We start from the raw sequence: 23769 nt of genomic DNA on the forward strand, positions 1-23769 counted from the left end.
TCCAGTCCATCTTTTTATTTTTTTTGAAAAATTTCCTGACATTACAGAACTAAACTGAAATGTATTAATATTCCACTCTTACATTTCATGACAAACAGAAAACTTCATGAGCCAAAAAAAGGGGGAAAGCTTATAAAACTAATATGAATCTCAGCATTTTAACAGCTGAACAGAGAAAGGAATTAAAATGCTGTAATTAAAAAAAAATCATGAGTGGATGGGTAAAGCGTGTAGAAACGGAAATTTACAAACTAGTTAAAACCTGGAATCTGACTGCTTAGAAACTACACAGATGGAGCATGGGGATGAACAGCCGAAGGGGTAAGGAGGCGCTTGCATCGTCCTAGCTGCTTCCCATTCCACCAGTCTCCGAAGAAAGCCTAGAACAGAGCAGAGGGGAGAGGTTGACACAGGCTCAGGCACAGGGAGCCCACGTGGAAGTGGGGCTCTGCGGAGGCGACCTGGAGCAGTGGGGCTGGCTCCCATGTGACCCTCTTGCCACTGGCCACACAAGGCGCCATGTGACCTGCAGCTTGTTCCCCAGCACTGCCTGGGGCTGCCCCGACAGTGGGCAGAGGCAGGGTCGACGAGCCTGCTGCAGAGGATTGGGAGATGGGCCACACTCCAGTGCTTGCCCCACAAGGGCAGACACTGGCACTGGATGCCATGGGGCTGGGCCCAGGCCCCTTTCAGGCCAAGCACAGGCCCTGCTGGTGAAAGGGGACAGCCTGGTCTTCCTGAAACATGCCACAAGGCTGTGGGGGGGAGGGGGTGCCAGGCAGCAGCCACAGCCCCCACCGGTGCTCGGCTGGCAGCTTCGCAAGGCCACATGCTGCCCCACGCCACTGGGGAACAGCCCGAGGGCCCCCGATTTGGCCAGGAGTGGGTTTGACATCCCCAAGCCTGGGCCGCATTTGGGGGGGATGGAATCAGGACCAAACAGCTGGATTAAAGCCCTTCCCCCACAGGGGTACTGCCAACCTGCTGCAGCCCTGGGCCGCTGGCGAGCCGGTCCCACTAGGCCAGGATGCCGGGCTCCCTACAGCAGGTCCTTGAGTCTAGCCAGGACTAACAGCACAGGGGCCTTGGGGCAAGTCAAGGAACTCCCAGCAGCCAGGCGTGGGATCTGGAAGGTCAGTCTCTGGGCCTAGCGCTCGCTCCCCCAGCCCTCAGACTGGCTAGCAGGGGCGCCTGGTGGCAGCATGTCCAGTGACCTCCGGCCATCGAGCGCGCCCAATACTCCAGCCTTGGTGCGTCACGGCACCAGCAGCTGGGGAGTGTCTGCCTGGCCCCTGGGGAGATGGGGCAGACACTCGCCATGTGTCACAGCCAGCAAGTTCCTTCCCCCCCTCCCACCCGAGACCATCTGCCACAGCCACCATCCCCACCAGCACCTAGGCGGCCGTGGAGCCGGCTGGCTCCTCCCACCGAGGGGCACGGATGGGCAGGGAGCACTGCAGCTGGCTGGGCCCGTGCCCTGTTGCAGCACGTCCGGCGCCTCCCACAGGTGCCAGCCTCCCAAGTGAGCTGCCCAGGTCGCTCCCCTGAAAGGACGCAGGCGGCTGCCCAAGTGGCCCCTGCTTCCTCCAGAGGGCTGGACAGCCCCTGCCCTGGGACCCAGGCCAGATCACAGCAGCATCTCTGCTGGAGTGTGACTGAGCAGGTCTAGTTACGGTTCAGGAAACTGACCAGAGGGCACCTCCCCGCATGGGCCAGGACCCTGCGCGGAGCAAGGGAAGCGGACGGGGCCGATGGGACACTCGATCCAGGCCCAGCGACTCCAGCTGGGAAGCATGCAGCTGGAGTTACCCATCGAGTCGACCTGCCCCTTCAGCGCAGCCCCGGCCTCAGAGGAGGAGCGTCCCTTCCAAGGGCAGCAGCCGGGGCGCCAGGGCTGCACGCGGGGGAGAGGGTCTAGCTAGGGAGCTGCCCACTCAGCGCACAGGCTCAGGGAGGCTGTTCCAAGTGCACTTCCGGGCCTGGCCTCGGGACAGGCTGAGACACAAGGACCTGCCTGGGAAAGCCAGGCATGCAGGCTCTGGCAGAGGCCAAGACTGCCCCTAGGCACGTGCCCTGCCCAGAAGGGGGCCAGATCTCAGAGCGCAGAACGTCTGGCTGAGCCGCAGCTGGACCCCAAGGGCTCTTCGAGTTCAGACCTGAGCTGCTCTTCAGCAGCCCTCCCGCCCCGCAGGAGCCTCCCTGCAGCTCCAAGGCAGCGTCAGCAGCTTCAGGGGGAAGGCAAGGGCAAGGTTAAGCACCCTGGCCCAAGGTCGCAGCACAACACCGCTCTCCTGCCTCCTGTGGCCTAACAGAGACCGGCCAGTGGGAGCAGCCAGGTGCCCCCCCGGCCTTCCCAGCGCCCCAGAGAAGCAGAGACCAGGCTGGAAGCTGTTCACGGAACGGGTCACCACGCCACGGGGGGGGGGGGGGGGCCTCGCCACACAACGGCCAGGGTTCATGCTCGGAAGGAGGAAGGGCCCAGCAAGCCAGCTCAGATCCAGGAGCCCAGTAACTGCTCCCTGCCAATGGGGTCAGGCCAGTCCCACCCGGCTGGTCGGCAGCTGCACACTAGATTCCCCTCCCCTCCCACACCAACAGTCCCATTTTCAGACAGACAACCTAGCCAGTCCCAAGCAGCGCTGGCCAGGACCACGGGGCCGAGGCCAGGGTTAGCCTGTAGCTGCCACGCTTAAGTGGGTCGAGCGGAGGGGGAGGGAGTCTGTCCGTCAGCGAGCTACTGCAAGAGAAGGAGGGGAGGGGGAGGGGCAGCAATGGCTAGTCACTGCTTCCTTGGCGGGCTGACCCTGACCATGGAGTTACACGGGGTCCCCAGGAACCACAAGCCAGCACCTGCTTTGGACCCTCCCCTCCTGGGATGCATCAACGCCCAGGACAGGCCACTGACCTGCTCAGCGGGAGCAACGCCAACGGGCCATGTCTGAGTCCCAGGGAAAGGAGTTTAGGCAACAGCCGTTTGCAGGCTGATTGGCCAGTGCACCGGGCACAATTCACTAGGTCCCAGAACCCTTCAAGACAGGTACAGCCTGCAGGGGCCCGAGGCCCCTAGCGCATGCAGGAGCAGCGCCGGGCAGTTGAGCAGACAGGCAGCCAGCAGCGAGGGATACCCGCTAAGCCAGCTGTAGGCCCTAGCGCCGCGGTCGTTCTCACCGCTCTGCACTGGCGCTACCCAAGCCGCCGTTCACAGGGTGCTGCTGGGCCATTCATTTCAGCACAAGTGCAGCTTTGTTTGGTGTCTGTCCTGCCTAGGCGGGGGAGTCTGGGCCGCCCAGTGCCCCCCTAGCACCGCACTTCCCAGCCTCTGGCCCACAGATGGCCGACCCCCCACTCCACAGACCCTGCTCTAGTAGAACTGGTTCAGTGACAAGCGGCAACTGACAGTAGGCTGGGGGCGAGCTGCCCTCAGAACAAGCTACGGACTGAGGAGCCAGGCACTTTAGCATCCAGGGAGGAGGAGGAGGAAGTGGGATTCCAATCGCGTCTAAACGCAGCCTAGGAATCTTCTCCGTGACCATGCTAGATTAACACCTGGGGGTTTACATTTGACCTCACTGCTCAACTAGGAACGTGGTTAAGAGTCTGGCCCAAGGTCGGGGCTCTGGGCGTTTCCAGGGCTTGCTGTCAGTTGCCGTGTGCACAGCTCCTGGTCCCCCTCTCCATTCCAGCACCAATCAGCTCTCAGAGCAGACGCTCTGGGGCAGCTTTATTACGAGTCCAGTCATCAGAGGAGACAGGTTTGGCTGATCAGCCTCGAGCAACGTAACCCAAATGCAGGTAATTACCAATCTTTTATTCATTCGACAGACCCTCCTAGCACATTTTCTTCATGTAGCAATGCAAACAAGCTACTAAAAGCAACAGCTACGACTACAGAAAAGAATTAAACAGATCACTAGACTCCAGGGCTTGTTAGAATACTTGTTCAATTGTCTCTCGACCGACTGAGGGTCACCAGCAAACACGAAAATGCCATTCTAAGAAATCACAAGCTCACTTTTTCCTGAAGTTAAAAAAATTCTTCCAAGTCTCCTCTACAGGCTTCCCCAGGCTGACACCAATCTGCTGTCCCTTTACGGTCACAAGCAGACACTCAATAAGGAGAGAATCTCTGTTTCTCCGCTTTCAGTTTGTTAGTAACACATGGCATAGCCGAGGTGGTGGAGGTACCCTTAGCAGCAGACACAACATTTAGAGCCAGGAGAGGGACGGGTTTCATGCCAAGCAGACTGGAGACACAAGGGGCGGTCGGAAGAGGGTTGGGGAGGCTGGAGGGTGCGTCGGAGACCCCTGCTGTCGCAAGCGAGGGGGTGGTGGTGGAGGAGGAAGAAGAAGAAGGGGTGGAGGGTTGAGAGAGGTTGATGCTGAGGTGATCGGGGATCGTGACGGAGGCTGTCTGGGAGGAGGGTTTAGCGCTTTCTAAACTGTAACAGAGGAAAAAGGAACAAAAAAAGGGTGGGTGGATGGGAACACCACAAAAAAGCACAGGAGACAAACAGCTTAAATAGCATGAGTCTAGCCTGGAAACAAGTAACTGAGGAGCCCAGTTTGGCTGTCTTATGCTGTACTCGAAAGCCCGAGAGAGAGAGAGAGACCACGCACGAACAAGTGCAGCAGAAAGGTCAACTGGTTTAAACGGAAAGATGCAGAGCCAACCCTGCACACTGAAATCGCTTCCCACGATAACAAAGCTCGCTCTAGTTCAGCCAGTAATTGGTTTGATGCAGTATCGGTGAGAAAAAGCCTATGGCCCATCCTATGCAAGCAGTTAGGTGCTTTTGGCCTAATGCTAGCCTTTCAATCGCTAACACGTGGACAGATGTAGCTTCTAGAAGTTAAGATGTGGAGTCCTTGTCTACTAAGGCTTCCTCAGAAGTACTTGGAAAACCTGCTAGTAAGCCTACAATCACAGGTTTACACGTGGTTTGAAATGCAGTACACCATTCAAAGGCACCATCATTTTAAGCAAATTGGAACCCCAACAGAATAGCCCTCAAGGCATTTTTAGTTGACCGTGAGCACCAGAAAAGCTAGCAATCAAGTCAGGTTTCCTTTCCCATTAGCCCAGTGGCACTCAATCCCAGCTGTAACTGGCCTGGCATCAACATTAAGCATAGCCCCTTTAAAAGCGAACGTTCAGCTGCCACCGATCAATTCCAACATGACCTACAGAAAGAGTGAGGGGAGGAAGTTACAGGAGTTGCAGCAAAGCCAGTTTTGCTGCACTGGATTCAGGGGGTATGAATCTGACTGTTCACACACAACAAGGTTCTCTGAAGCTCTAACACAGCAGGCTCGCCGCCAAGACTTACTCCCACAAGACAGACAAAACCCACCTATTTCCACTCAAACGCAAAGAAAGCGCTTTGCCAGAGAGCCAGCGGATGCCTGCACACAAGGCACAGGCCAGGCCAGGCCACCCGCGCACAAAGACTCCGTTCCTGACACCCCAGTCTCACCTACATTCAGAGCCCCGTTTGCTAACTGGCTGACCTGCATTGCCAGAGTGGCTACCCGTCTGGACACCAGGCCAATCCAGCCCTGGGCCAGCTCCCAAGCCATGTCAGTTCACACCCGTGTTCCCTGAGGCATCTGAAAGGGTTTCCCAACTGACTGCTAGCGGGTGTCGCCAGCCTGGACCTGCGCACACCAGTCCCTGCTGAAGTCTGGGATGTCACTAGTATGCAGGGGACACTGGGAAACTTAAGCCCTGGGGCTTTGCTCGCAAGCAAACAGCCACAGGAGCCAACTGATGTAAAGCAGCAGCCGCCAACACCAAAGGGAAGGCATGGCAGGGCAGGGCCCCGCTCAAAGCAGGGTCTGAAAGCCTAGCTTCTACAGGAGGGACCCTAGTCTGCTACCAGCCGGGCCCCGTGTTGTGTACCCCGACGAGCCGAGGCCAGAGCTCTGTCGTGCTGGGCTGGGAGCCGGCCCTGCATCGCTAGGAAGCCTAGGCTGGAGCCCGGCTCAGCCCGCAGCGTAATACGGCTGCAGCAGGCTGCATGGGGGAGGGGAAATCTAGGCCACGCATGCCCAGCTGCTCTGCCCCCAGTTTTTCATTAGGGAAGCCTGAGGTCTCCATTAAGTGGAGGCTGCTTTTTACTTCAGTCTCATGAGATCACTGCTGGGCTGGAGAGCTGCAGCGGGCCCAGTGCCAGCTCAGCCTGCTGAAGCCTGTGGAAGCCTGCAGTGGCCGCATGCTGCAGTGGGTGCTGCCAGCCAACAGCCGCAGCCTGACGCTACTGGGGCCACAGATGGCAGCTCAGGGACACGGGGCTAGCGCCCAGGAGCCAGGGCGGTTGGGCCTGGGCAGTGATTGGAAGCTGCAGCAGAGCCGTAGGGATGGCGCCTCCTTGTCCTTGCCCTTTCAAGCGGCTAGCCAAGCACGGCCGCTAGCCAGCGTGTGCTGAGAGCAGATTGCCAGGGCGGGATGGAGCCCAGCACACCGGCACAATACAACGGAGGACCAGGCTAATCACTTTCTATCCCTGCCACAGGAGAAGAGGCAGCATCTTCCTGCATGTCCAGCTACCTGGCGCACCCCTAACCCCTGGGCAGGCTGGCTTGGAGGGAAGGAGTAATCCCCTCCAACCGCCTCGTGGCACAAAACCCGCAGAGCTGACAATTCTTTAATCCAGCTTGGCTAAAGCTGCCCTAACCCCTCCACCGTCTAGGAGGTTTCGTCGCAGGAAGCAGAAGAGCTGGATTTTCCAGCAGCTACGGGGCGGAGGAAACCGTGCACCAGACAAGCCAGCAGAGTGCCTGATTCACTTACACCCCTCCTTGTATTGCAGCAGGGCTGCTCCAGAGAGCTGCAGTCAGCCAGCTGGGCAAAGGAGATACTGACCTCGCCCTACAATACCTTAGTCATGCTGCTCCACCGCCCCCCCTTTGCATGCACTCGCCTGCCAGCAAGACTCACCTGACATTAATTAGATACTGGGCCAGGCTAATGCTGGCTGCAGATCCAGTTATGGTAACCTGCCTGTCAGTAGATCCTTCCACTGGATTGGCAATTTTGATCTGCGCCCCAGACATCTGGCGGATCTCATTGATTTTGGCGCCTTGACGCCCGATGATGCAGCCAATCAGCTACAAGAGAAAGTGTTTCCAGTTAGATCAGCTGAGGATGAGGTTTAGCATCCCTATTTCTTCAGTACCAGGGCTGAGAACCCCCCCCCCCCCCCCGACTGCCACAGACAGCGAAGCGAAGTCCCTCATCCCCATATCAGGAACCCCAACTGCCAGGCTCCTGCTTTCGCTACCTGCTATGAGAATGACGACAGTTACCTGTGGCTTGTCAAGCTCCCCAGCCTGTTAGCAGTGAAGTTACCACAAGTGTTGGGAGTCTTGCAGCCAAAGGCTGTTTAATAGCACCCCTGCTTTGGAGAAGGAAGTCCAGCAGCTCCAGAAGTTACACCCTGCTCTTGCAGGGTAACACGCTCCACTGGCCGCTGTCTCCAGCATGCACCACCCTGCCCAGCTCCCCCATTCCGGGTTGCCGTACAGAAGGGGTGCTAGACCCCTCCAAGGTGCAGGCAAGGGACACCAGGCAACCCCGAGACGCGGGGCAGAAGCGGTATCAGCCGTGTCTCTAGACACGATGCCGCCTGCATCAGCGAGGCCTGGGACGTCAGGGCCTGCTCGTTTTGTTTGTGGGTTTGGACAGCCGGCCAGGGCAAGCGCTAAGACCTGCACAGCCAGGCACACACCCCCCTCAGTGGGCGATTCTGCCAGGGCACTCCAGGGAAGGGAAGGGATTGGATTTGCTTTCCCATCCCAGCACGAGCCTGGCCAGCTGGGGCTCTTCCAGGAGGCTGCCTGCAGGGCACTTACATCATTTGGAATGGTGAGTTCGTGAGAAGTGGTTTGAGCAGATGCATCCAAACCTGCTGAAAGACAGGAAGAGACCGGGCCCAGGTTACTACAGGGCAGGGGGCGTCTGGGTGCAGATCAGACACCTGACCAGTCCAGCCAGCATTTGCGGCTGAGTCATTGCTCCCCTGAAGGCAGTTTAACAGGAAGGGAAGAACAAGCTGTAAGAAGTTACCCCGCCCCCGCCCGAGACGTGCCACCACAGATCTTCCTTCCGGCCAGTACAGTCACAGCAGCACAAGCACCACATCGGCTCCACTGTCACGTGGCTCCCGTGCCGGCTGGGGCCAGACCTCCCTCCCTGGCCAGCTCTCCCCCGAACAGCACAGCAGGGCCACACTCCAGATCGCTGGGGAGTAGGGCCTGGGGGACAAACGGGGCAGGGCACACCCATGCCAGATCTTGCCCCCGGTGTGGCTCAACAGGCTCCCCCCCCCCCCGTTTCCAGTAAGGCTAAAGGAAGAGTCCAAACCAGTTGGCTGCCAGCTGTGGCCATCACTAACTCTTCGAGCTGCTCCCTCCCCAGCAGGGCCTGACTTTTCCATCCCGTGTCGAAGGAAGGGCTTGAGTTCTCCACACAAGGGATCATGGCCAGGAAGGCAAACCCTGCTCACCTCATGGCCACCACAGCGTGAAGGTGAGACACCACCAGGAGGTGTTGGAAGCATCTGTCTGCCACCAGAGGCAGGGGCAAGAGACTAGTCACCTGATCCAGCCTAGCAGCTACAGAAAGATTCCCCTCACCAGGAGAGCGGTTAGGAACCGACAGGCTTCTGCTGGTTCCTAGAGGGGTGGGTTAGCCAGACACTGATCATGCCGGGAAGAGATTCCAGCTGGCCTCTTTGGTGGGGAAGGGAAGACCGGAGTGCTCTCAAGCCAGTCAGCACCTACAGCCCTTCTCAAACTCCTGTCGCCCCCTGTGCATGTTGCTGGCAAGGTTTCTCCCCCAAGGGGAACGCGACTGACCAGTATTAGTACACAATAGAATACTACAGATTTTGGTTTTGCATCATTACCCCAATAGCCTTTCACCTCTGGAGAGCTGGATTCAATGCCTGTTAAGATACAAGTGACAATGAGTTTGGTGGTCTCAGCCTAAAGCCTTAATGGACATCTTAGCCACATGACAAACGACAAGTTCGGTACAATCAGCAGTCGACTGCTCAGGACTGAAGAGCCGGCGGGGAGAGGGTGTAGCGGCAGCTGAGAAGTGAAGTGCACTGGCAGAACTGGGGAGGATGGGGTGAAGGAAGCAACATGAAGGCCCTGCCTGTTTTAGGCCGATCTAGCAGGCAAGCTGCCCCACTCCGTTGCAGGGTCTGGCAGAACTGGTACCTTGGGTGGCTACCCAGACACTAGCGAAGATTAAGCCATGAGGCTGCGTGAGAGGCCAAGCGGTGGCTCGTGGGCTGTACTCGGGCCCCCACTACCGTACAGAAGAAAGTTAATTTCCATACCACTGAATCCAGTGTTGCCATGAGACATTGGAAAGTGAGACTGTTGCATTGCCAACTGGTGCAGCTTGGTCAGCTAGAGAGAAGAAGAAGGCCGGGATTAGGTAGGTCAGACTCCACATTTCACACCCCTGGCCCACCCCCTGGGGGCAGAGGAGACAGCTGGGTAAGCAATGCTTGCCCTGCGCGGATGGGTGTGGAGAGAGGGAAAGCATTGCAGAGGTGCAAAGCCAACGCCCAGCCCCAAGTGCCCTGGTTAACTGCGAGCATGTGCAGTCCTTGCGACAGGAATGCTCCAGAGACAAGCACAAACAGGCGAGGTAAACAGACAGGGCTGCAGTGGTGCGGCACACACCATGCAGGGGTCTGTGAAGCATTGGAAAGACAGAGGTATGTTATGAAGGGAGACCAGGAGAGAGAGTCAGTGTTTAACCTCCATACCCTCCCTGCCCCAAATCAGTAATCCCTAGTATTTCCATTCCTAGCCAGCTCTTCCCTGCCCTACGTATGCCATGAGCAGAGACCAGCCTCAGCAGCCCTGCCTTTAGAAGTCGGAGCACATCCGCCTAGCTCTGCGCCTACGTGACAAGGGAGGGACCAGGCCAAAGGGAGATGCTCACACTGCAAGTCAGGACACCAGGACGGCTAGAGTCACAGCTTCCTCACTCTGCTAGAAACGGAAGCCCAGTGCTGGCCAGTCTCCTGCCTGGCCAGCCACCACCTCAACAGAAAGGATTGAGGACTTGATGCATTCAGCATCATGGAGACAGGTTACCGCTCACCCCTCCAGCTCGCTACACAGGTCCCACGCCCTGCCCGGAGAACCACAATGACAGTATACCATGCTGCTGTGTTTTGTTTTGCTTTCTCTTTGTGGACTTTGCTCTGTGCCCAATTGCAAAAGGGGAGAGCTGTAGCTCGTGCACAGCGCCAAGCTCAGGGTGTCTGCGTGTGGAGGAAAGGGGGACAGATCTTAGATTGGTTTGAAACTTACTGAGACGTGCAAATAATTTGAGGGTTTTTGGGGCTTAAAGATCAGATTTGATTTCAGACGGCGCTGGCTGTTAGCACTGAGAAAGCACAGAGAAATTTTGGAAGGGAGAAGGGATGATTTCAAGACAAGAAGTGTAAACAAAACTTACATCTGGCTGTGGAATGGCATACTGTCCTTGAATGGTATAGGCCTACAAAAAGGAGGAAAACAGTCCTATTAAAACCATCGGACAGCCACCCAGTGACAGACAGATTTCAACCAGCCAGGAAGCCAGAGAGCCAAAGTGGAGAAAATTGTGGGTGGAGGTGAAGAGGGCAAAGGGGACATAACAGGCAGTTTCTAAAGGGGGTGTTAATTGAATTGGCAGTATGTGGACTAGGGGGTGATCGGTGCGTCGCCCCCCTCCCAAGAAGAGTCAGACAAGAATGAGAGTTGGTTTCTAGTGAAGGTGTATCGTGTGATTGGAGAGTCACCCCGGCGTTGCCCTGCACACACGCCCCCGGCCACCCCGGAGGAAAGGAAAGAGCTCTAGTGCCCCGGCAGCACCCAGGAGTCTGAAGGTATTGAGACCGCTAGAATTCTCACTACTCCACACGGCTAAGGACGGCCCTGCACACACTAGAGCGGAAGGCAATGCCAGGCGCAGGCTAACCATGCTAGCGGATGCTAAAGGCTGTCAGGAGAAGGAGGCAGGAGGCTGACCGGCTGGTTCCATGAAGGGTGCAAACCAGAGCTCAGCTTCCTACTCCGCTACCCCTGGAGGGTTGGTCACCGGGCAGGGACAACTGGCTGGCTAACGGGAGGGCCTCACTGCAAAGGCTGCAGCCCAGCCTGGCCTGACCAAGTCGGCTTGTGTGGAGATGCTGGGGCCTGAAGCCAGTCCCAGTGGACAGGAGTCCACAGTACGGAGGAGGCCAGTGCAGATTTTGCCACCCATGGGCAGTCTCAGAGAGGCCAAGGATTGAATGGGCCATGGAGACTGAACTCCCCTCTCACCTCTTGAGGTGGTCCCTCCAGGTCAGAGTTGAGGCACATGGATGGGGCGGTGTGGGGGTAGCTTGCACTGCCGCTGCTGTACCTGTCCTGTGGATAAATTAGAGGACTTCAGTCTCCAGGGCTGTCAATCCAAAACCTTCCGCTTCTACGAAAGTCACACCGAAATTACTCTGCTTTAGAGGGCTGACCCTGGGCTGGACAGACAGTTCGCTCCAAGCTGCAAGGTCAGCGGCACTGCCGCCGAGAAGCACACCGCCGCGGGGAGCCAGACCGAGTGAGTCTGGCGGTGGGGCGCCTGGGGAAGAACGCAGCCCAGACGAGCCTGCTCCTCACTGCTCTGGTGGCGAGGCAGCCCGCTCGCATGCTGCAGAGTTAACCGCCAGGAAAGTCCTTTGTTTGCAAGAGCCAAAGACTTGGGCCACCAGGTCTTCCAATCACCTCCCATGGGCCATTCCACTGGCAGATGCTGCCTGACCAGCTGCCAAGGCCTTTGGAGAGCAGGGAACTGAACGGAGAGGGAGAGGAATGGGGACGGGGCAAGGAACAAGAAGGCAACAGAACTGCTCCCAATCCCAGACTGCTGGGGGGAACAGCAGGCTATCCCAACACATGGCATATTCTCATGTAGCTCTGGTTCTAGGGACGCGCTCCTACCCCTTTGGTACCTTGCTAGAAGCTGCATGCCAGGCACCACATACGCCTCTGCTCAACGCACGGAGTCCTGGACATTAGGGAAGGGTGGTTTTCCACCTGGAACCACTACGGGCTCTGGCCCTGTCCCGCATGGAGGCACCGGCTGTGCAGAAGCGTATTCGCAGGCTATGGGGACTCCAGGGCTTCCCTGCCACAGCCCCCCATCCCCACACACAACTGTCTGAACTGGAAGCCAAACGACTCGCAGGACAAGTCTGAAGCATCAAAGCGACTCAACTCCTCACAGACGCTGCCAAGCACGGGTTTGAAATCAGCATGAGAGAAGAGGCTTTACCGTCCTGTCCTACCGGTAACCGTCACAAAAGCACCTTGCTTCACAGCTAGTCAACTCCGAACCACCCTGACATGCCTTGTACGGCGCCCCAGCCTGGGCCGGCACCCATCTGCGTGGCCCTGGAGGCATGGTGCTTAAGTTGTTCATGTGCCCTGAGTCAGCTTGTACCAGCAGTGGCCAAGACTTGCTTGTTTTAGAAGGCGACACCCACATAGTCTGGCGGAGATCACACCTCCTCCCTGGTTCTAGTACAGAGCCCAGCATCTCCCTTGTTCCCCAATGGTCACCTGTTCCCAACGTTAACCCCTGCTGCTTCGGGGTCAGGGGTCATTCTGCTGCCACCCAGCGAGCACCAGATCCCGAGCCGTGCCCCAGTAGAAGAGGCAGATGCTGCTCTGAGAAGCTCAGTTTCTGGGAGCTTGGCTGAATGCCACAGGCGTTGGGCTGGCTCCCCAGGCACCCGGTGCCAAGATGGGCGTCCCTGCCTCACCACCCGCTCTACAGCAGCCCCTTGTGCGCCCAGTGTCCAGCACCCGCTGGGCGGGAAGAGGCTGTGGAGTGCTCAGAAGAATCCACCCAAAGCAGCAGAGGTAGTTCTAGGCTGGCCAGGGAGACAGTGTGGCTGACAAGCATGCAGAGTGGGCGAATGTGTGCTGGCAGTGTAGCAGCTTGGCAGGTACCTCCTCTCCCACACCCTACGCCCAGCAATCCGAGGAAGGGCCTTACCTGGCCGCCTGCAAAGATGACCGGAGAGCTGGATGGCTTGGGCCGGTATGGGATGGTGACACCCTTCGGGGGAGACTGGATCACAGGAGAGTCAAGAGGAAAGACGTTAGACTCTGGCATCCACTAAGGACTGTCCCATGTGCCCCTACACTGCACACCAGATCTGGGCAGCTGCTCCCCTTCAGTTCAGGCATTTCCTAGAGCTCAGCCTTCTGGGACCTGGCATGGCCCAAAATTCCTGTCAATGGCTCATTCTGGGTTAGCGCTGCTAGAGTTACCACAGGCAAGTCAACCCCCCCCCCTTCCAGCCCTGGGACCTATGGCACCTCTCCATGTGGGAGCCAGCTGTGGTATTAGGCACTGGCCTGGTGAACAGGAAGCTCTTGAGTGCGCGAAGAAGCCATGACTCCTGCTAGGAGCTCAGAGATGCTGTCTGACTGGCAAAGCTAGAGACCCCACATGACCAGCTTCTCCACAAACTCATCGTCAGCTTGCACACCCCACGGTAAAGCCTTAGCTAAGGGTGCCCGTGTGGCTTTCGAAGCCACAAGGCCCCGGATTCTCTGCAGCCAGGGAGATTACAAGTCTGTTTCTGTTCAATTAGCCGGGTGGCCATATGGACAGACAAGGCTAATAGCTTCTAGCTCGCCCTTCGAGAAGCTTCTTGGAACGGACGTGAAATAGGCATTTCAGGAGACACCCCTCTGCCGGCATGCATGCCTCCTCACCCCACCGCAAGCCAGCGGCCCCTCCCTGGGGCTCACCTCCAGCATGACCACACAGATCTGCTTAACGCACTCGATGATGGACTGTGGTATCCCAGCAATGGTGATCGCTCTCTCAGTCGAGTTGGGCAGCATGTCTCCTGCCACCTGGACCTGTGCCCCTGTGCTCTTCAAGTGGGAGATGAAACAGAGTCAGGCACACCACTCGCATCTCTGGTATCCCACGGCCTCCCAGCCCCACTCTCAGTCCCACCCCCTCTCCACAGCCTCAATGGGACAGTCCCTGCTGGAGTTACGCAGCCACCAGAACCCCAAGGCCAAGACAGAAACAAACTCAACTCGGCCTCGAGGAGCAGTGAACTGAATTGGGTTAGCCCTCTGGTGTTCACAGCTGGGCAGCTCGCAGCAGTGGGGGGGCACATGGCTTCCCACGGGTAACATCCCCTCACCTCCCTTTTGGACACGGGAAAGGGGAGCACAGAGAGGTTAAGGGAATCACTAGAGTCATCCACCAAGCATGTGGCAGCTCTCTCAACTGGAACACTGGAGTCCTGCATGTCCCTACACCAGCTAGGCCAATCCTCCCCCTCCAAGCTTTAGAAAGGTGGGTTCCCACGATGCGGGAACGGGGGGCGGCTCCGCCAACAGCACCTGACTCCAGTATGCCTGGCGCCAGCCACTGTATTGGTCTCAGTTTCACTAGCACTAAAAATACAAGGTGCTTTTCAAGGCAGGATGATGCCAGGTCTTTACTATGCAGCACTCGACCTGGCACGGGGAGGGGGCCTACAGAAAGCTCCTGCGGCGGAATTGCAGCTACTAGTGGGGCTGAAATGCCTCGTCAAAGCAGCCCCCAGCCACAAAAGAGATGCGGACCTCTCTGATCTCCTTGATCTTGCAGCCTCCTTTTCCAATGAGGGAGCCACACTGGCTGGCAGGCACCACAAGCCTCAGGGTGACAGGGGGCCTGCTGGCAGCTGTGCTGTTGGTCATGGAGCTGCTGATGTCCTGAAATGACAAGGAGTTACTCAGATCCCTTGGGTCTGCAGCTTCCTAGGAGTCTGCCTGCCCACCCAGTCACAGCCCAGGACAGCGCCCTTCCCTCACGTGCCTGCAGGGCAGCACAGGAGCCATTTCACTGCCATGAGCCCATTGAACGCGCAGGGGCAGCGGAGGAGACAAGGCAATTAACCCTGCCTGGAGTTCAGCCTAGAGCCCCTCCCTTGCGAGAAGCACCAGGGGATCTCTAGGTACCAGGCACTGGCAATAGCCAAGCACTCCAGAGAGCATCCCAGGTCTTCTTGGAATCGCTCATCCAAGTTCTGACCAGAATTGACTTGAAGTCTAAGGAACTTGACTGACTTAGCAAGGGAGGGCGACAGGATTGCTCTATAAATAGAGGAAAAGACGCCAGGAAAGGGGAGGGATAAAGGCTGGCACAAGAATAATGAAGTGTAAACAGGACACTTCAAATCAGAAAAGCTCTAGGGCTGAACCCGTAACACGTGCTGTGCTCGTGGAAAGGCTGGTGCAAGGAGACAGCGTTCACAGATGGCACTGCAGGCAGTTAGCAAGGCCCTCAGGTGGCTTTTACCCCATGTCCCGCTAGTGATCTTGCCCACATGCTCAGGCATAACTGACTGCTGTCCGGGGGGAATTTCTCCCCAGGTCAGATTGGCAGAGAATCTGGGCCTTTTCCTCTGCAGCATGAGTCACTTGCCAATTTCAGCTCAAGTAGGCGACAAGACTAACCTGAAGTCTTTAAGTCAAGCATTGAGGGCTTCAGTAACTCAACAAGTGGTCATGAGCCTACTGCCAGAGTGGGTGGGGTACGTCAGACTAGGTAAGGGTGGTGCCATCCAGCCTTAGAGACACTGCTTAGTCTCGAGGTATAGCCTTACGTAGCGGCTGAATATTGCCCTGTCACTCTCACACACACCCCCACCCCCCCAATGGGAACGTCATTCTCCTCGGCTACACAAGGGCCCCAGACAACAGCACAAGCCAAGAATACACTTGTGCCTTTATACCAGGTAGTTTCCAAGTCAGCCCTAAAGCACTCTTGCTATTAGCTGGAGATCAGCTGCTTGGAGGAACTCGAGGAGGACTCCTCATGCACGTGTGGGCTCCCAGCTAGTTACAATCAAGAGCTTTACAGCTCAAGAGTTACTGGGGATTACACTAGCGTGGCTGCTGCAGCGCCCCATGCAGATGCAGCTACACAAGGCGGCTCTGGGGTGAGCTCACCAGTCCCAGAACAGCTCTTCCATATGAAAGTGGTTTTGGCGGATAGCAGGCCAAGGGGAGCCATCCAAGAAAGCAGGAAGGAGGCCGAAGCTGTACCCAGAGCTCACTTCGAGTCAGGAAGCTCAGTTCTTGGTTTGGTACCAGAATCTTTGCAGGATGGCAAGGCTAGAGCGCCACTGCGGTCGGCTCCCTCTGACCCCCAAAGCTGCACCCAAGGGGCTCCTCGTATTGTCACGGTGGGACCAACTGCAATGCCCGGCAGAGCGGCATAGTCCCACCCTGGGGACAGTGGGACATTTCCACTGCTCAAGGGCAGCAGCTCAGGCTTTGTAAAGCGAGCTCTACCCCAGGCACAGGGCCAGCGTTCTTGGGTTACTGACACGTGGCTACTGGCAGCAGGCTCATGGCTTGGGCACTGGCTCTCAAAAGTGAAAGTCACAGCCCAAGCACAGAGCCCTAGCAAGGGCAGCACTCGACAAAGCCTAGAGAAATAGTTAAGCACTGACATTGGCTTTTTTTTTTTTTTTAAGTCAGCCTCAAAGCTGGCTGCCTCCCATCCTGCTGAAGGGCAATTTGGTCCCTGGCTAGGCTAATGTCACATGAGCCATCAAAGCCTTTTGCTCCAGGGCACAGCTGTCACCTGGTGCCAGAAGAGGCCTTGAGGGACAGCAGGTCACTAGATCTACTCCAAGGGGGGAGGGTTACCCTTTCTGAAACAGCTGATTGACCAGGCAGCCCACCAGACTCCACGGCCTTCAGTGTGACTAATACCAACTGCTCAGCATCCCCAGGACAAAGCTGGACACCCACGGAGAGTGTTCGCTCGCCAGCTTGTGGCAGAGTGCCTGGGCACAGCCCTGACTGGCTGCACAAGAGCCATGGGCCAGAGGCTCAGGCCAGCATGGCAACTCGCACACAGGACCAAAGATGCATCGCTCAAGTCCACCACCAGCGTCCCCTGTAAGCGGAGCCCTCGGGCAGCCAGCCAAGAGATTTAGGTGCCATCCAGCTGATAAGCAGAGCACCCACAGCTAACAACATGTGTGTCTACTGGTGGTGCCCATCCACACATGCCTCTGCATAAAATGGATTCCCCATGTGGATGGGGAAATTAAAGGCATTATCTAGAACCCGTGCCTCAGCCCACTGGCCCAATTCAGTACTGCTCTGGTCACTGAGCATTAGGCATGCTGGCACAAGAGGGCCACAGGGCACATGTGAGTTCATTGTTTCTCCCCTGATGCTGCTACCCCGGTAGGGGGCTGCATGTAACTGTCCCTTGTCAGCACAGCAGGCATCTGGAACCCCATCAGCTCACGCTGGGGATTTTGGAGATGGGGCATGTTTTTACACCTTTGCAATCCTGCACCTTAGAAGGGGCCAAGTGCACCAAAGCCGCAAGTCAGGGCAGCCTGTGCCAGGAGCTGACCAGGCAACCCTCAGACGAACCATGCCTCCCTCTTGCCATGCATCACCACAGCAGGGATACATCATTTCCCCACACCAGACTTCACCTCAGCTACGCTGCATCCGATTCAGCCCAAGTGTTCCAGACACCCTGAGACTGTGTCTGGTTTTATTCTTAGTCTCACTCCGGCCAGCATAAAAGCAAGAAGGCAGCTTCCTGATCATTCCCAGGGCCCACTTTTGAACTGAAGAGCAGTGAAAAGACATGCACCTCTTCCAGTTTGTCAATGATCATAGCAAATGCTTTGAAGATGGCATTGGTCGGTCCAGCGAGAGTGATGATCCGCTCTGGGCAGTTCCCTTCCGAGATGTTAATGCGGGCCCCGCTCTAGAGGAAGAAAGCAAACGCAGAGGTGCTGCACTAATGGACTGACACCACAATTCCCAACTGGGCTGGCAGGGCAGCGGGTAGTATTACAACAAATCCCATTGCCAGTGTGGAGTAGCCAGCACAATGGGACCTCCTAAATGCCACCACATCATAAATACCATGAAATCCAGCCCTCACTTGCATTCTGTTCTTTTGGGCAGCCATCTTAATTCCTATTGCTAGATCACTGCTGAGATTGGCCAAGAGAACTACATTTCCCAGAAGCCTTTCAGCCCACAATGAGCTGCTTGTTTGCTACCAATACCAGTGCAATTGAGGAATTACACTGCCTACAAGGCCCCGCCCTCCCACCCCAAGATCTGGTTTATGTCACCCAAACGTCTCAGCTGATTTTAGACCAGTTCATGGCCACCTGCTCCCCAGAACCTACCTCCTCGCGCATCTTCTTCACAGATTCTCCTTTCTATAGGGGATAAGAGAGATGGACAGTTAGTGTTGCTGAACTGACTGGCTAAAGAATGAACTAGAATCAAGAAGTAACTTTAGTAATTTACCTTCCCAATGATGCTCCCAACCTCCTGCAATGAGAAGAAAAGCATCAATGAATGTTCTCAAAGATTAGAGGACATGGTTTCTGAGACAGAATGGGTACAACCTAACAGCATAAGTTTTCCCTTACTGATCAAGATCAGTGTTAAGCTTAACAATTTAGTCTTTAATTTGATACTCCGTTCTATCCAGCTCTCGTGTATCTAATCACTAGGGATGTAAAATCCCAGTTAAACAGGTTTAACCTTATGTTTAACCAGTTAGCTGATTAAATGGGGGGAGGGGACAACACGAGGAAGATGACAAGGACAACAACCCCATCACCAGCAATTTTTAAGTGGGGATCAGGTTTCAAACAGACCAGATTAACATAACGGCCCCCTTCTGATTTTGTGGTCTAGGAGTCTCAGTATAAAAAGAAAATAAATTTACAGCAATTCATAGTGCTTGAAGCTCACCCCCTTCCCAATACGCAAAGTGTTTACATCGGGTACCTTGTGAGTTTATAAAACAGATCCACATCAAAGTTCTGCTAGTTTCTTTACTGATATGGAGATTTCAAAAACTGCTCTAATGGTCACAAGACATCCTTTTACCATCAACAGGCCACATGCCAAGAAGTTCCCAGCATCAAGATGATAATGGCTTCTAATGATGAACTCCTTCAAAGCAACATTAGGGCTGGCTAAATTTAAATTACTCAACTCCCCTTGGGTTTCAAAAGGCTCCTACGAACAACTGATCTGATCGGACAAAAAGTGTTTCCAAGGTATTTGCTACAACCCAGTTTCACCAGAGGCATAACAAGATGATATGGCAGGTACCTTTCCATGCATAAGTAGTCGAATGGTAAGTGTGACATTTAAACCACCTTCAATAACACCGGTGTCCATCTTGAACTGTGTTCTGACGGGTCAGGCTTTGTCAGGGGTCAAATCTTTGGTCGCTGGGGGAAAGAAACTATAACAGAAGAAAGGAGGTCTCATTACATGCTATGAAAACACCCATTTCATCCTTGTTTTTTATTATTTTCTGCAGACAAACATTTAATGACCCACACTTTTTACATAGCTTACAATGTACCCCAAATAGTGAAACCACTCTGCATGATTATTCCTCCGGCAGGGTTAGCTCAATCTAAAAAGAACAGTGGATAGTCTCTTAACTGAGTGGCATTGACAACCTGTCAGAACAGATTGAGTATATTTACAATTGTAAATCATTTGGCACTCAACTTGCATGCATTTATTTGTACAGTAGAGACTATGCTTGGATGGTTTCAAGTGTTAATTCTTACATGAGACAGTTGCAGGAGCAGATCTGCTGAACCAACTGTATTGAGCAACTAAACTAAGCTCCCCACCCTGTGAATGCCAAAAGCAAAGGTTGTAAAGAGATCAGTTGTCACTTTCCATTCTCCAGCTCCCTCCCACAGTGCCTGCTAATAGCTCCAGTGGATGAGGTCGGTGTCCATTCTCCTCCTCTCCCCGCCCTTCACGGCAAAAGGCTTTGTACACAGTTTGTACCAGTTTAAGGGCTTCTCCATACTTAAAGAGAATTTTGATGAGGGTAGGGTAAGAATTTAAAGTGCAACAGCTACACTAAAATAAATTCATGCATGGACATTCCAATTCCAGAATAAGAACATTTTATTCTTGTTGAGTGCAATGGATTAAGCTAGACAGGAGCAAAAACACTTAACCCTATAAATAGCTATTCCAGAATATCTTGGTAGGCAAACAGGCCCCAAGGTTAACTAAAATCAACTTTAAAAATCAAACACTGATAAACTGGATTACAGACTAATAAAATATAGCCCACCAGGAAGGGTTTGCCCCAGTTAAACTCTTGGCTTAATTTAAACTAATTTTAGTTAACTGATGTAAGTTGTGTAGATAAGCCTGCAAGGTGGCAAGGCAATGGCACTGAAGTTTAACTACAGCAACTTCCAACATAAGAGCCAATCTAAACTCAAACTGACGGAGTTGTGACCTATAGCTCCAAATCAAAACTTTGCAAATGGGCTCTACAGCAGCCTTATTTCCAGGCTAATGCTCCATGAAAGCAGACTCCTAGGAAAAAGGAGGTGCTGTTGGTGCTCTATTATGGACCCAATACAAGTGTTTTGTGGGCTGTATTTTCCAGACACCACGCACATATAAATCTCCATGAGACCCTTCTAAAGTAGGCCAGAACTATGTTCTAGTGGAGGGGAAGGGGACTCCAGAGAACAAGATGGTCTTCAAGTCTGTGGCAAAGAACAGAACTCAGTTCTTCTTTACAGTCCCAGCTGACAGCGCTTATTCCCACTTTATAGAAGACTATACAAGAACCATTTGTCATTGCTACCATTAGAAATTTAACCCACTCTTCTACCGGCTAGATTAGCAAGTTTTCACACAAAGTAACATAGTATCTCACCAAGTGATTTTTACATTTCCCCCCCCCCCCCACTACAGTGGTTTCTAAACCAAAAGATTAAATTTTTATTGATGAAATGCAGATTATCCAAAATTAAACACCTGATCAAAACTACTGTTTTTAAGCAAACTTCTAGGTTCGCACGGGTAGCATGTAGGGAGGCGCTGCTACTGCAGTCAGCAGCGATGTCTCCATGACTGGTAGAGGAGCCAGAGTGCAAATCGTAATTTTAATTACGGGGGGGGGGGGGGGAGAATTTCCTCACCCCCAGGAGCCTCGCGACTGCCTCAGGCTCAGCCCCAGCCCTGCCTCCCCCGAAGCTGACGACCAGCGCGTTTCAGCGCAGCTCCCGGGGGCTGGCGCCTCCTCCCGCCCGGGCCGGCTCGGGGTGTCGGCTAGTTCGAAAACAAACAGCGCTGGCGAGGAATCCTCGGGGCCGCGGCCCGGCCGGGGGGGGGGGGGGCACAAAAACCCTCCACGCCCGGGAGCCATCGCTGCCCGCCCCCCCCCGCCCCGAGCTACCGACCCCCCCCACGGGCCGCGACCCCCCCCCGGGAGCTACCGACCCCCCCCACGGGCCGCGACCCCCCCCCACGGGCCGCGCGCCCTGCCCGCCCACCAGGCAGCCGCGCCCCCCCCCGCCCGAGGCCCTTCCCCCTCCCCCCGCGCCCCCCCCGCCATGTGACGCAGCGTCGCCGCCCCGCGGCCTGCTCCTGCGGCCCCCGCCTTGGTGCGCAGCAGCCGCCGCCGCGCGCCCCTCCCCCCGCCCGCGCGCTCCGACTAGGCCGCACTAGGCCGCGCGAGGCCTGGGGCTGGCGTGGCGGCGGCGGCCGGGCGCGCGCAGGGGGGGGCGGCGCGCGGCGCTACGCGAGGCCGGGGCTCGGCGGGCGGGCGGGGCCCTTACCTGGCGGCGCGGGGGGGCGGCGGCGGGGGCCGAGCGCCCGGCCGATGGGCCGCTCCGGAGGCGGCGGGACGGGGAGGGGGAGCGGGAGGAGGGAGGGCGGGCGACGGGGTCTCCGGGGCGGGCGGAGGGAGGAGGGGCCCCCTCGGCGGGGGAGGGAGGAGGCGGGGGGGGGAGAGAGCCGGGACGGGCGGGCGGGAGGCGGCGGCGGGAGGAGGGCGGAGGGGCTGCGGCTGCTGCTCCTGCTGCGGCGGCCTCGGCGGGTCTGGGAGGGGGAGGCGAAGAGCGGGGCGATTTCAACCCCGCCCTGACCCGGAAGCGGACCCCGCCGCACCATAGAGCCGCGCGGGGGCCAGAGCGTCCGCCGCCTGCTCACCAGCGAGCGTGCGGAGGCGGCGGGCGGGCGGCCGGCGGGTAGAGCGTCGCGCGCGGCACGGGGCGGGCGCCGCGCTCTGGCGCCACCTGCAGGCTGCGCGCTCGCGCTCCTCCCGGGCCGCCGCTGCGTGGGGATGGGGGACAATGGGCGAAGGGGGAGGGGCGGGGAGAGGGAGCGAGCTAGTGGAGGCACGGGGGGAGGGGCGCAGTGGGGGGCAGGAGGGGGGAGGGGGCAGAGGGGGAGGGGGCAGAAAGGGGAGGGGGAGGGGCAGGGGCAGAAGACGGGGAGAGGGGCAGAGGTGGGAGATGGGGCGGGGCAGAAGACGGGGAGAGGGGCAGAGGTGGGAGGAGGGGCAGGGGCAGAGGGGGGAGGAGGGACGGGGCAGAAGACGGGGGAAGGGGGCAGAGGTGGGAGGAGGGATGGGGCAGAAGACGGGGGAAGGGGGCAGAGGTGGGAGCAGAAGGGGGGAGGGGCAGGGGCAGAGGAGGGAGGATGAATGAAGAAGCCGTAATGGGCTCGCCAGGCCTGCACTATAGCTGCCCCCTCCAATGTAGTGACCCCAAAGGCTCTGTTCAGGAGCGAGTCCTTGATGTGCTGGGCTAGGCCGATCACACATCCTCAACGCTATTTCGGCTCCTGAATTCCTGGAGGCTACAGCTCCCGGCGCGATCCCTCAGTGCAGCTGGAGTGTTATTTTGCAGCGTGTCTGCTCTCAAGATAGGCATAGGCCATATGTCAAAAGTGAAGCAGACCAGCCATGTTGCTCAGGGGTGTGAAAAATCCACCCATCCGGGAACAATGGAGCCAAGCCAAGGTAGCCCCTAGTGTAGACAACACAAGGCTATGTCCCTGAATTAAGTGGTCTCATTGGCGAACGCATTCTTCTGACTTAGCTGCATCTATGTCTGCAGAGCAGCTGTGCTGAGAGGTGTCACTTTTTCACCCCCCTAACCGTTGTAGCTACGTCAATCTAACTTTTAAACATAGTCCAGGCCTCTGGGGGGGCTTTGTTGCTGTAACTACATCAGGTAAGTTGAAACACGCTGGTTTTCCTGTGAGAGAGCTAGAGGGGTCTTGTTGATAGAGAGGTGGAGTTTACCAGCCAGTGTGATGTGAGACTTAGGGTTTGTTAAAATTAGCTGAACCGTTCTCTCCGCTGCATGTTTGCATTTGCCAGCAGATCTCAGCGGAGATCAGGACCCGTTGCGCCAGGTGCTGTACAGACACATAAGCCTCATTCGCTTAGGGTCTAAAGTGGGGTGTTGGTATGTTTTAACTAAGCCCTGATGTTTACATGGTTTTTATATCGGTGTGAGCGTGTTGGTTCAGGCTATGATTTTGTTACTAAGAATGTCAGTACAACCCTTAGTGGGGCTTTCTACTGGGGAGTGTTCCCTGTCAGCTGAGCACTTTGGTGGCCGTGCAGGAGAGACTGAAATTATGCCCAGCTGATTAGCAGAGCCCCCCCAGCCAGCCATATGTGTTTCTATTGGTGGTGCACATCCACATGCACCTCAGTGCATATAACAAAAATTTTTCCACTCCCGCATGAAAAAAAAAATAGGGGGCACATTGATCCAGGTGTGGCTTATTTTGCGCCCCACACTGAAATCAGCAGACAAATCATACACCGATATACGATGCCAACTTTCTGGTGTAGATGAGCCCTTGAAAATCACCTGTCTCTTCACTGGATCGTTCTCT

General features: G+C 56.1%; 1 protein-coding gene across 20 annotated transcripts; it reads right to left on the minus strand.

The window, feature by feature from the left end:
* PCBP2 (poly(rC) binding protein 2) lies at positions 1-21954 on the minus strand. Of its 20 annotated transcripts, none has more exons than XM_089774554.1 (15): positions 21693-21930; positions 19192-19327; positions 18373-18396; positions 18249-18281; positions 17699-17815; positions 14650-14781; positions 13813-13941; positions 13049-13123; positions 11335-11421; positions 10487-10528; positions 9348-9420; positions 8907-8945; positions 7852-7907; positions 6938-7107; positions 1-380 (listed from the first exon to the last, which is right to left on the minus strand). In XM_089774554.1, exons 2-15 carry the CDS (start codon positions 19258-19260, stop codon positions 344-346), a joined length of 1083 nt encoding a protein of 360 aa, XP_089630680.1. In that variant the 5' UTR covers positions 19261-19327; positions 21693-21930; the 3' UTR covers positions 1-343. The 20 variants fall into 20 exon arrangements, with proteins under 20 accessions (XP_089630680.1, XP_089630681.1, XP_089630683.1 ...); XM_089774555.1 differs by having other exon boundaries at positions 7852-7904; positions 21693-21929; XM_089774539.1 differs by having other exon boundaries at positions 306-4439; positions 21693-21951.
* Positions 21955-23769: the final 1815 nt, after the last annotated feature.

Source organism: Pelodiscus sinensis, chromosome 31, assembly GCF_052426305.1.
Source record: "Pelodiscus sinensis isolate ZL-2025 chromosome 31, ASM5242630v1, whole genome shotgun sequence".
In the NCBI taxonomy this organism is placed as follows: domain Eukaryota; kingdom Metazoa; phylum Chordata; order Testudines; family Trionychidae; genus Pelodiscus; species Pelodiscus sinensis.